Source organism: Stigmatopora argus, chromosome 5, assembly GCF_051989625.1.
Source record: "Stigmatopora argus isolate UIUO_Sarg chromosome 5, RoL_Sarg_1.0, whole genome shotgun sequence".
Classification (NCBI taxonomy): Eukaryota; Metazoa; Chordata; class Actinopteri; order Syngnathiformes; family Syngnathidae; genus Stigmatopora; species Stigmatopora argus.
Window position 1 is genome coordinate 16,304,127 of NC_135391.1, and position 12,459 is coordinate 16,316,585.

At 40.0% G+C, this 12,459-nt stretch overlaps 1 protein-coding gene across 2 annotated transcripts in view; it reads left to right on the forward strand.

Annotated features, from left to right (window-relative positions):
* Positions 1 to 12,459, forward strand: part of slf1 (SMC5/6 complex localization factor 1) — a 30,658-nt gene that overhangs the window by 920 nt on the left and 17,279 nt on the right. For both annotated transcript variants that reach the window (XM_077599830.1, XM_077599831.1), the window contains exons 2-14: positions 124 to 242; positions 308 to 386; positions 811 to 1,033; positions 1,118 to 1,271; positions 5,805 to 5,921; positions 6,131 to 6,196; positions 6,646 to 6,795; positions 6,974 to 7,131; positions 8,169 to 8,303; positions 8,408 to 8,555; positions 8,633 to 8,798; positions 8,916 to 9,061; positions 9,155 to 9,252. In XM_077599830.1, coding sequence (XP_077455956.1) covers positions 132 to 242; positions 308 to 386; positions 811 to 1,033; positions 1,118 to 1,271; positions 5,805 to 5,921; positions 6,131 to 6,196; positions 6,646 to 6,795; positions 6,974 to 7,131; positions 8,169 to 8,303; positions 8,408 to 8,555; positions 8,633 to 8,798; positions 8,916 to 9,061; positions 9,155 to 9,252 — 1,751 coding nt within the window. In that variant the 5' untranslated portion in view covers positions 124 to 131. The remainder of the gene's footprint in view (positions 1 to 123; positions 243 to 307; positions 387 to 810; positions 1,034 to 1,117; positions 1,272 to 5,804; positions 5,922 to 6,130; positions 6,197 to 6,645; positions 6,796 to 6,973; positions 7,132 to 8,168; positions 8,304 to 8,407; positions 8,556 to 8,632; positions 8,799 to 8,915; positions 9,062 to 9,154; positions 9,253 to 12,459) is intronic.

The following is a 12,459-nucleotide window of genomic DNA, read 5'->3' on the forward strand; positions in this document are numbered from 1 at the left end:
CTATGAGACAAATTGGCCAATAAATTATGACTGTTGTCCCTTTAGGCTCAGATTGGTGACAATTTGACAGTGTTCAATATGTAGATGATGACCTGCGTGATTGTGTGTGTTATCATTTTTCAGAGTTTGGGATGGAGAGCTGCCCTCCAGTGTTCCAAATCTCAGGGATAAAAAAATATGTCAACAAGAGAGATTTGCTCTGCGGAATTAAACATTTGAATGGAAAATATGCCGGGGGTTCCGTAAGTAATGCTCTTTCGACACGTGTAAAAATCAATTTTAATAGTATTTCTGCATTTTCTTTCAGATGTACAGGAGCAATTGCACTCATTTAATAATCCCTCATCTTTTGTACAGTGAGAAATTTTTAGCCTCCTGTGCTGCAGGTTGGTTGGTCATCATAAACATTCTGCATATAATATATAAGTTGTGCAAAGCAAGTTGGCAGTAAGAATGCTACATTTCTTGTGATGTGTGAAGAAAACCATTCTCCCTTATACATTATTGTAATTTGTAACCATTGAATGCTAATGCAGAATAAAAACAATAATGTGACAATCTTCAGAATAGCTATTTTCACCTCACAGTTTATCATGTTCCACTTCAGTTTTCCTTCTTGTATATATTACACTAACCGGGAATGTTTTACACCACGCAAACTTTACAAAAAGCATGAATTCATCTCAAAGAATGAATTCAACCTGATAAAACTTGTCTGAGAATGGAGAAATATTTACTTTCACTCTAGTTTCATTTTGTATTTCAATTTTCAGTTTGTATTCACGCTATGATAATGCCTCCTCCTACCAGGAAAGTGGATTGTGACTCCAAATTACGTCGTGGACAGTGTTAGCAATGGTTCTTGGCTCCCAGAGGGACCTTATGAGGTGTCCATTCCTGCACATGTCATGGATTGCCATACTGTCAGAGACTGGCGAGAGAAGGTGACCAGTGGGGCAATTACCGGAGCGTTCCAAGGCTGGAGTGTGCTTCTGATCATCCAAGATGCTGCCTTTTCAGTCATGTTCAAACGGTTGTATATATATAAAACATGCAGATACTACAAAGACACGTGGAATCTATTTTTGAAGCTTTATTTTGCTTTAAATTTTCCCAGGGTCTTGGAAGCTGGTGCTGCCATAGTATACAGCGATCCCCCTCCCACTCATGTCTCCATCACTCACGTCCTAGCCAAGCCCATCACACAGGAGACACGTTCTCACAATGCTCCTTGCTACCCTGTTAGTCACATTGTCCAGTATCTCTTCCAGGTAAGTGAAATAAATTCTCAACGGCGCCATTATTTTAAAAGGGCTGAGTTAGCTCATCCCATACCATTGACAATGATACATTCCAAATCCCTTTGAACTTTCCCAGTTACAAGGAATTTGGTATCTAACGTTGTCAATTGAAGTCAATGAGTTAAACGTTGGCATCAGATGGTTGTGCTCCAATACCACTGTAGCCTGTTCACTTCCGCTGTCTGACGTGCAATCCATTTCATCTGGGATGCCAGTGATCATTAAAGAAAAAGACAAGACCTATTAAGGCAGACCTTTTAATGTTTTTAAACCACCCATGAGATTTCAACAAATTTACATTGTTGGTTTAACTGGATTAGTACGTTAGTACGACCCTTTGATACAGAGACCACACTATTTGTTAACAAATAATTTACTTGTACTCCTGTTTCATGATACATTTAATTTTGGTGTGGCCCAGAGTTCGTTTTTAAGCCTGGTCTTTTTAAACTTTATATGCTCTCTGTTGGCAGTGCCATCAGGATTCATGGAGTCAGATTTCATGGTTAAGCTGTTTATATGGGGCGGCCCAGTGGGACGAGTGGTTAGCGCGTCGGCCTCACTGGTCTGTGGTCCTGGGTTCAAATCCAGGTCACGTCCACCTGTGTGGAGTTTGCATGTTCTCCGCGGGCCTGCGTGGATTTCCTCCGGGTACTCCGGTTTCCTCCCACATTCCAAAAACATGCATGGTAGGCTGATTGGACACTCTAAATTGCCCCTAGGTGTGGGTGTGAGTGTGCATGGTCGTCCATATCCTCGTGACCTGCGATCGGCTGGCCACCAATTCAGGGTGTCCCCCGCCTCTGGCTCGGAGTCAACTGGGATAGGCTCCAGCACCCCCCGCGATCCTAATGAAGATGAAGCGGTTTAGAAAATGAATGACAATGAATATGCACCACGTAGTGCGCAATATATAGTAATGATAAATAATCAGTAAATAGTAATAGACACAATAAGTGATCAACATAATAAATAAGTAGTAGTAATAAGACTTATCAGGTCCTAAGTACAGAACTCAAGTTGAGTGACAGGTCTTGGGAAGAAACTGTCCTTGAGTCAGTTTGTCTCAGCTGTTATGGCTCTGTAGCCCCTTCCAGAGGGCAGCAGGTTGAAGTGTTGGAAGACGGGATGCGTATTGTCTTTTATCATGCCCTCTGCCCTTCTAAGGCACTGTGATTCATGGATGTTGGACAGGGTAGGCAGAGGGCAGTTGATGATCTTTTGGTTTGTGTTGATCACCCGCCGCAGACTGATCTTTTTAATCAGGGATGGCTTTAACTGGTTTTATTTTGTATTGATATCCTGTTGTAGAATGATCCAGAGTTATCAACTTCTCTGGAATTTCCGTAGTTTACCCGAACAAGTAATGCAAACTCCGGGACTCCAGACAAACTCCCTAAACTCTGGGGAAAAAAACAAAAACAAAAAAAAAAATGTTACTGATTTTTTTTTTTTTGAAGCAACCATTTTGGAAAAGTACCAAATTTCAAATTTAAATGCCCAATTTTCATAAATGAAGTAAGTATTATTAAGGCTGACTAAACCACCACTGTTTTGTTTTGAAACTAATCGTATCCTTTCCGGTGGTTCTAAAGCAGGGGTCTCGAACTCAATTTACCTGGGGGCCGCTAGAGGCCGAGTCTGAGTGAGACTGGGCCGCATCAGGATTTCCACAAGAAAAGCACTGATAAAACTTTCCAACGTTATCAAATATCTTTATTTTTTAACAAAAAATAATGAATTAAATAAATTAACTTAAAGATGAATAAAAAATAAATCAATCAGTAATATAAAACCAAATAATACTAATGACCATACAGTAGATATACACTGGCTGGCTAAGTAGAGAAAATGAATTATTTTTATTCCGTTTCAAATGTCTGTATTAACAGCTCTTTAACCTTTAACTTTCTGAACTTGAATGGAACATTGAACATGAAATATTCTGAACACGGCTTGTCTTGCCTACTCCTTGCTGCTAGAGACCTGGCAGCGCTTCTTCTCACATAGTCACATTTGGCTTGAGGGAGGAAGCAGTGGAGACCCTCAGTAGAGCTTGAAGATGCTCATCAGTAAGTCTGGACCTGTACTTGGACTTATTGAAGTTCAAGGTGGAGAAGAGCTTCTCACACAAGTATGTGCTCCCAAAAAGGCACATGGTCCGCTTGAACCTTCGGGAAAGTTCAGGGAAGCTGGGGGTCAACTCTCTCAAAAATTGCCCAAGCTTGTCTGCTTCTCCACTCACCTCCCTGAACTTGGCTTTGAGTGCAGAGTTGCACTGCAGGTCAATGAGCTCCATTTGAAGCTCAGGAGGGGCATCTTGCACATCAAAGGAGAAGGGGTCCGCAAAAAATTGAAATGTGGCTTTGTGTGTCTTGAAGTCTGCAAATCTGTGATCAAATTCCTCCTGTAGCTTCGAAATGGCCTCAACATACTTCTCACCACTGAATGGTGTGCCTGCATCCACGAGAGCCTTGCATGCTGGGAAATGGCAAAGGTTTGTCTGAGAGAGCTGGGCTTTCCATAACACAAGTTTAGTGCAGAATGCTCTCACGTTGTCATAGGCAGCACTGACAAGTTGCCCCTGGCCTTGTAGCTTCTTGTTCAGTACATTAAGCTTATGTGTGATATCAACAAGAAAAGCCAAGTCCATGAGCCATTTGGGATCACTGAGCACAGGAACAGCAACCCCGTCTATCTCCATGAAGTCTTTTACTTCTGCTCTAAACTAAAAAAATCTCAACACGTTTCCCCTGCTGAGCCAACGTACCTCAATGAAGTAGAGCACATCCCCATATTCTGACTCAATTTCCTCTAAAAAAGCACGGAACCTTCTGTACTTTAAGCCCCTGGATCTGATTTGGTTGATGCATTTCACAACGACAGACATCACGTTGTCAAACTTCAGGCATCTGCTGCAAAGGGCCTGCTGATGGATAATGCAGTGCAGAGCTATGGCCTCCTCAACACCCTCCTCTTCCAGTTTTTTTTTAACAACTGCTACCAGTCCATTCTTCCTCCCTGTCATTGATGGGGCTCCATCGGTTGTTATTCCAACAAAGCTCTTCCATGGCAAACCGGCATTCTCAATGGCATCACACAGCTGGTGAAATATTTCCTTAGCGGTGGTCTGGCCATGCATTGGAATTACTGTGAGCAACTCCTCCATTACTTCAAAATTGTCATCAACACCACGGACATATATTGCGAGCTGGGCAGTGTCTGTGATGTCTGTGGTTACTGTCTTTCGTAGCCTTCTTGAAGAGATCCTGTTGCCTCAGAAGACGTGTTTTAAGACTGGCAACCTGGTTGGCTCTCTCATCTCCCTGGTATTTTTCGTACTCCTCAGCATGTCTCATAGTACAATTACTATCGCGATGGAGGCAAAAAAAACGTCTATAGACGTTCATTCGCCAAACGGCTCAAAATGCTCTCAAATTCGGTCAAATCCAGCTGAAAACAGCGTTTAATGATTAAATACAAATACTAGTATTTGTATTTAATCATTAAACTAACAAATACTAGTACGACCTGTCCGTCTGTCAAACGTCCGTCGGCGAAACGTCTTTAGGCGAATCATCCGGTCACGACATCATCATTGCTCGCTATCGGCACACCAGTATCACACCTGCCACAAGCAGGTGCATGTCAATGTTCCCTCTAATTTTTCATGTAAAACATGCTGTAAAACAAGAAAAACATGAGTGGACAGAGCTACTGCCACTGGCTGCTACTTAAACGGCGCCATCATGGGGAAAGGGGTAAAAAAAAAAAAAAAAAAAATTAAAAAAAAAAAAAATCGATCTTTCATATTAAGACGGGGGCCGCAAATTATCGTCCCGCGGGCCGCAGTTGGCCCGCGGGCCGCAAGTTTGAGACCCAAACAGGCATATTGATGAGAATTATCAGTGCTGTGTACGCCTACTTCCCTTTAGAATCTAAAGGGAAGTAGGCGTACACAGCACTGATAATTCTCATCAATATGCCTGTTTGGGTTAAGCACAAAATGGATGGCAATTTGGTTGAAACTTCTAATAAGAAACCCAGACAGTCGCAGAAGTTTATTGGTTCGACGAAATATCCCATGTTGAAGCCTCCAAAAGGACCGACATTTGCACATTACACAATATGCATGTGCAACTTCAGCGTGACACATGATGGAATTACTGTAAAACGCACGTAGAAGGACCCAAACACATAGATAAAATTATTTTCATAATGCTGTTCAAATAATGTAAAGACATGATTATAAGAGTTTGATTTAAATTGTCCTTTTTTTTCTTTTTTCTTCTACATTTTATGTCGCTTTTGCGTCAATTGCATTTAATTTACTCCGGAAAAACTCCGGAAATGGGACAATGGTACTGCTGAAATGGGGCCGAAGGAGGATGGCAACTCTGATGATTTATTGGCTTAAGCAATTCTCACATCTAATGGTGATTTTTATGTCGCTTTGTAAATATTCTTGACATTGTATGAAATTGTAATTTTTATCCTTGGCAGAAAAATTGCGTCAACATGGACATGAACATAAGTAATGATAATGATGCAGATGAGTCTGTGGAGATTGACCTTTTGAAACTAGAGGTAGACCTAGGGGACTGTGCCATCAAACAACAGGTGGGTTTTCAGGGACATCAACCGGCTCTTTACAAAAATTTGAATATGAAATTAATTTACTATGAAAAGATTCAGCTATTCAATTATATGGTTATTTTTGGACTGTGTGGGGGTGGGGTTGGGTGTCTGTATCCTTTCAAAAAGCATTAATTTTTCTGCTCAAATAGCCTACCAAGAATATTACAGTTTGATTTTACTATCTATCCTAGGGTCGACCAAGATTTATATTTTCAGAATTTGTGGATTATCACAAGCCCCGTTGTCCTATGTCACAGGTATGTATTCACACATCTTTTTTTTCTGGACTTGTATAATGTGCACCTCTAAAATAACCATGTGAAGATCAGGTCATTCAATTTCCTTCATGTCATACATTTCAATGGAAAGTGACATTGAGGGCAAGGGCGTCTTGTCCTCTGGTCACTGGTCAGCTCATCTTAGTGCTTTGATTGGCATACCTATTAACATGGCTGTCCTGTCTGTACCTACCCCAGGAGGATCACCATCAGATTGCTATTATTAATGCTTGTGTATTTCCATTCTCCATCTTCAAATTTAAATGCTTTTTGGCAAGAATTGACAGTCACTGGTGACCCACTCTCCTTCCCCTGGAAAATTTTCGATTGCCAATCACTTCCAAATTCCATTAGCCATTTTTTCCAATTTTTCACCCACATTTCTTCTTTTGCATGTGACTTCTAGTTGATGTGCTATTTTCTCTTAGGAAGCTGAAATAGCAACATTCTGCAACATTGGCTCCATGATAGACTGTGGGCTCTACATGAATGCCTTAGAAACAATCCAAAATACTGTATTCCCTGGGATTGTGCCTCCAGCGTCATACATGGTGTCTCTCGTAGAGTACGCACAGAAGGTAAGACACAGGGGCAGACTTGGTTCATTTCCTGGAGCTGTGTCTCCCCGGGCAAGAAAATGTGGAATAACTGGTTCTAGTTGCTTAGGGAAAAAAATCTGCAACCCGGGATTTATTTTTTTTCAGTCATCAAAATTATATTGACAGCACCATTGTTCTCTCTTTTTTATGTATTAAGGGTAGTGCCACTACAGTCTTCATGCGGCGCTTCCAGGAAACAATGCATCGGTTGCTAACTAACATTGCTCCTTGGGATAAGAAGAAGTTTTATAGTCAAGTGCTGCAGTGTCCTCACTGTAAGAAAGGAAATTGGTCTTTTTTAGAGACGGCCATAAGGTACACTTCCTTTTTTTTCTTTTCTTTTACACACCACCAGAACTCCTGGTCCGAACAAAGTCAACATCTCTTATTGCAAAAACTCATTTAAATTCACAGCTGAAGGGTAAAAATGATTAGACATCTCTCATTCTCAATGGCAATTGAAGAGTTCATTCGAAGTCCTTGTGGCTGTTTGTTAAAATATTCGATCCACAAATTTCAGAATAATAAACCTTTATTACAACTGTACAACAGCAGTTCTAGGCTATAAAGTATTTTTTTAGATATGGCAATTTAATGTGATGTTTACTTAATACAGTTTCAGCAAAGGCCCTTCCACACTGTTCAGAAAAACAAAACAAAAAAAACACACTTGAAATTTTAAGTGAGCCTACTTCGCTTGCATGTACAAGTTTTGATGGAAAACTTTGCAATACAAATTGTTGCAAAAAGCTCACTTTTAACTTACATTTATTTTAAGTCCGCAAACGTATACATTTCAAATAAACCGGAAATACTTTCAAGGAGCATTAAGCAAGATTTGCACTGCATTTATTAATTACATAAATGTCCCTAATATTTCAATACAAATTAAAGAAATATGTTTTTTGTGGAAATAGTTCTCACACAGTTCTTAATGGTTAAGATGAGATTTTCCCATTCTAAAAGATATTTAAAAGTTGTTTCTTAGTTTAGTTTTGTTAGCAAAATTTTGCATTTAGAGTTAGGTTTTTTTTAGCATCATAAGTTCTGCTCATTAGCAATATACATTTTGCCCCAAAACCTGATAGTTAACATTATAACAACATATATTAAGTTAACAGCGTTAAATTGATGAGTTAAGAATGCTTAATTTACCAAGTTACTCAAGAAAAAAATTGAGTTCTGCTCACTAAAACTCAAAAGTTTTCTGTTTGTTTAACTTTTTTTTTTTAAGTTTTATATTTACAGTATTTTTCCTAAGAATTGGAATGTGCATGCTAGTGGGATGACATGTAACTATTGTCTGAATTTTCCCAATTTCTGGAGTGTTTTGCGTTTGTTTCTTTCTATAGTTACTGCCTGTCAGGAAATGACACTTGTCATCAACTCCCTGGGCCGGCACTGCCAACTCTTATACAATTCCACAGTGATATTCTGGCGTTTTTTCAGAATGTCTTTCAAAAGGAACTCAACTCAATCACCATGGGGTACAGCATACATTTTTTTAAAACTGGAAGATTTACAGGATTTCTTACAGGGTGATATTTGAGAATAATAATTGTTATTTGTAATTAACAAACCTATCCCTCAGGGATTGTTTTCATCGTACAGAAACAGAAGTCCATAAAGTAGTAACATCGGGTTCTTTGCTGTATGGGACCTTTTGGACCGTGTGGGAATATCTAACTCTTCTTTCTGGCTCTGTAAAAAGACTCATCGAGCTCATAATGAAGGCTGGGGTAAACAATTTAGAATCCAGGTCAGATAGTGCTATTTGAAGTTTTCCAAACTAAGCTGTTGTTCATCTTCCCCAAAGGACCTTGCTGACAGAGACGAGCAGAAATGGCGTCTTTTGCCCATCCTGCTGGACCTTCTATCAGTACTGGTGGAGTTTTGGTGCACACAGCACATAAAATTGAACCCCAAAATTGTTGAAAAGGGCTTGAAAGATTTGACTGAGTACTTTGCAATTACAAGTCAAAGTAAGGAAGCAATACATATACAACATGCAAAAGTTCTTTTACTATTGAATTAATATACAATACTACATGTCATGTTGTGTATGCTGTGGAAATTGATTATTCTGTTCGTTCCCATAGCTCTGTCTTCAGCACTTGTAGCAGAGATGATTGCCAGAATTACCACAAACAGGCTTAAATTGCCATTGGTGGATGCAATATTCCGGAATATGTGCTGCAAACATGGAATTACAGTGGAGGCTGGAACTCTGTCTCTCAAGAAACTGGTGAGCACAATTTTTTGTTATTATTATTTATTTATTTATTTTTCTTGTGGGTGACCACCCTAACTCATTTTTACTTTTGTGTCTTTTTTACAGTTGTTGTCCTACCTGCCTGCTCTGAGGTATTTAGCTCGGAGTCACAGCTGGACACAGGGCACCACCAACAGCTGCAAAAGCTCGGACACCAACTCCGAGTAAGATACCTGTCTCCATTATTTGTAATCTCATTAGTGAGACGCGTTGTAAAACATGAGCCAAAAGAACACTGGCCTAACAGTAGATTGCAAAATCCAAACTCATTTTGATAATTAATTAATACCTTAGAGAGCTATTTTTAAGAAAACGTTTTCTGAATTCTCTTCTTTGAGCATCTAAAATCATTGCCATCAGCAATAAAAGTCCAGTTCATTTAAACCTGGAGGGAGGGGCATTACAATTTCTACTAAATAGAGGAATGGCTAGAATGAATCAAACATTTGAATGGATTAAACATTTATCGCAGTCAATTGCAAACAATGAATTAACAAAAAATGCTTTCTAATTTCTGTAGCCCGGAAAACGAATTTTATGATACAAAATAAATTGCAAACGTATGCCTGTTGCTTTGGAAAGCAATGTATCGTTACCTAGGATACATAGACCAACTTTTTTCTGCACAGCTAAATTGTTATCCCACAATTATAAAATAGGCCAATGAGTCGACTTTTCCTAAAAAAATAATCGTTGTTTAGTTGACTATCAAAATAATTGTTTGTGGCTGCTCTACAGTAGGGGATTTTGGAGTGAGTTGTGCTATATCTTGAACTGAATTGTGCTCAACCCTCAAGCCAATGTGTTTCCTATCCTTTCAGGATGAGTGATATGAATTTACCTCCCCAAAAATATTTCTACATAAACATTTTATATGGTTTTCTGGATAGCAAGGGGTAGCACTTATTTCCCCTTGGGACAACTAACAGAATTTTCCCCCACACTACGTTTGCTTGGTGTTTTTCATTGCTGTTTTTCCTATGGTCAGTTTTGCTTCCCTTAGACTCGAAAAGATTATCTGATTTATTCAAACACGGTAGACACCTTCACATTTTGCTTCATACCAGACCTCAGCTGTTCCAACAGCAGGAAGTTGGTGTGGAGAAGGGCAGGAGTCATCAGGGAACAGGTTTATGTATAGGCTACTAGTTCAGGTTCCTGCCACCTTCTGCCTCTCTCACGCTCCCTTCCTTCTGCTTCATGCGTCCTCTCTGCTGCCAATCAAGAGCTCACATTTTATTCGTTCACAGGCAGGGCGACGCAAACGAGCAAAGCCAATGTGCATGGAGGAGATAAAGAAGTGCCGAGGGCCACGCGCAATCATTTGACCCTGAAAGAAAGAATGGAATTAAAATGACAGTGTGTGATGAATTGAGAACAGAAACCCAAAGGAAATCTTGTTTCCTCCATTTCATGGCTGAAGCTTGGTTATATATATTTATTTAAAGAACGATGACTCTCATAATCAATTAACGCATCTTTTGTCTGGGAATCTGACACGCGACTCAATCTTGCTCTGCGCTGTTTAGAAACGTTTCAAAAGATGTGCCGCTGTGACTCGGTATATTTTAAGAACCTCTTTATGTTTGAGAGCCTCGCTATTTATTGTGAGGGCGATTGTCACACAACGCTTTCAGCAAACGTCAAAATATAAATAGCTAAATGTTACTGCAGCTTGTGAAGGTAAATGGTGTCAGTTAGTTTTCTTCTCCAACTATCTTTAGAACTGAAGATGAAACCTTTTAGAGATCTAAAGAGTGTACAATTGCAAAGGAAATGAAGAGAAATATAACTTGTGCACTCAGTTAAAGCTGGCACAAAAAAACAGTTTCACACCGTGGGCCTTTTGGTACAGAAGCTTATTGTATTCACCTTGAAAATTAAAAAAAAAGTCCTGGCCATTTTTCAAATTAATTTATTTTTGAAAACTCAGTTTTTCAAATGTATTTATTCTAGGGATTGTTTTTTGAGGGGTCATTCATGGAAGGTGTATCCTCGCAGGTTCCGGTTAAATCGGCGGAAGGCTGCTTTTTCGGTGCGCATCGCCGGACCTTGGAACCGGCTTCCGCAGAGTGTGGTCGAGAAGCCGACAGTCGCTCAGTTCAAGAAAGCTCTGAATGACATGTTGGCCGCGAACCAGTGACAACACCGTGTTTTTTACACACTTCTTTTATCTTCTTTACATGGCCCTTAGCCCTTGTGCTTTTCTTTCGCCAATAAATCGAATTGAATTGAATTACCATATTTAAAAAACTTAAAAAACTGAGCAAGCAGGATTTATCAAGATACTGGGAAGTTTTGCGTGGACTGCATCCCCCAAGTTCTAGAGGACACATGCTCACATACACAGAACGCTCTTCGCACAAGATTTCCAAGTTTCTCGATAACTGCTGCTTGCTTGATTATTATTATTTTTTAAATTATTTTTCCTGAGGCTGGCCGCCAGTGGGAGAAAAATAATTCAAAAAACGAGCAACTGGCAGTTATCGAGATACTTGGAAGTCTCACGCGATTCTAGACAGTAGGAGCCCTGCTCGCATACACGCTTGCCGTTCAGTGTATTCAGCGCAATCAAGTTTTATTTCAATCTGGGGCAAAGATAATGGGAGATAGCCCAGTCATTAAGTCACATTAATGGGATTGTTATTATAGTTTGTCGACCTTATGCAGGCAACTCGTGCATATGCGTATATTCAGGCCAAAATCCCACTTCTATCTGCTAGATATTGCAATGTTTGCCCAAGAATAGTTGAACAGATTTAGCTTTGTCCATGCAGACAAGATGATGCATTTTAAATGCCTTCAGGCTGGTTATGTTGTGACTCAACAGACGGCCATGGGACTATTGAATTATTTTTAAAAAATTATATAGATATACTGTGATCCTTCCCCACTTAGCGGCTTCAGTACATCTCAGATTTTATATTAAGTATAAAAAAGTTCATAAAAATTCACACTGAAATTGCCACCGAAAAATGAAGGGCCGCGCTTCTTCTTCGGCGTTGAATTCAGGTGGCACATTTATTTGCCTTGAAGATAGTCTATGATTGCCTAATATCAAAATGCACTTATTGCAACCTTGGTGATTTTAAGTGAGGAGTCTGCCTCAGGCCCGAGGTACATGCTGCTCTCCAATGGACTGAAAAAAGGTGCTCTTGCTATCCTCATCCTGTCAGCCTCCTCATCAACCAGAACAAGGGTGTGCTTGGCGACACTGCCTCACTCAATGACTCACACACATCAGCCCACACGCTGACGCGTTGAGCGAGTGTCTCCTCAGCCTTGTCCCCGCTAATAACAAGCTACGTGACAGGACGTGTGTTTCCCCCTCGGTGCCGGGAGCTCCTTCCTGCCTTCTGAAACAAGCCAAT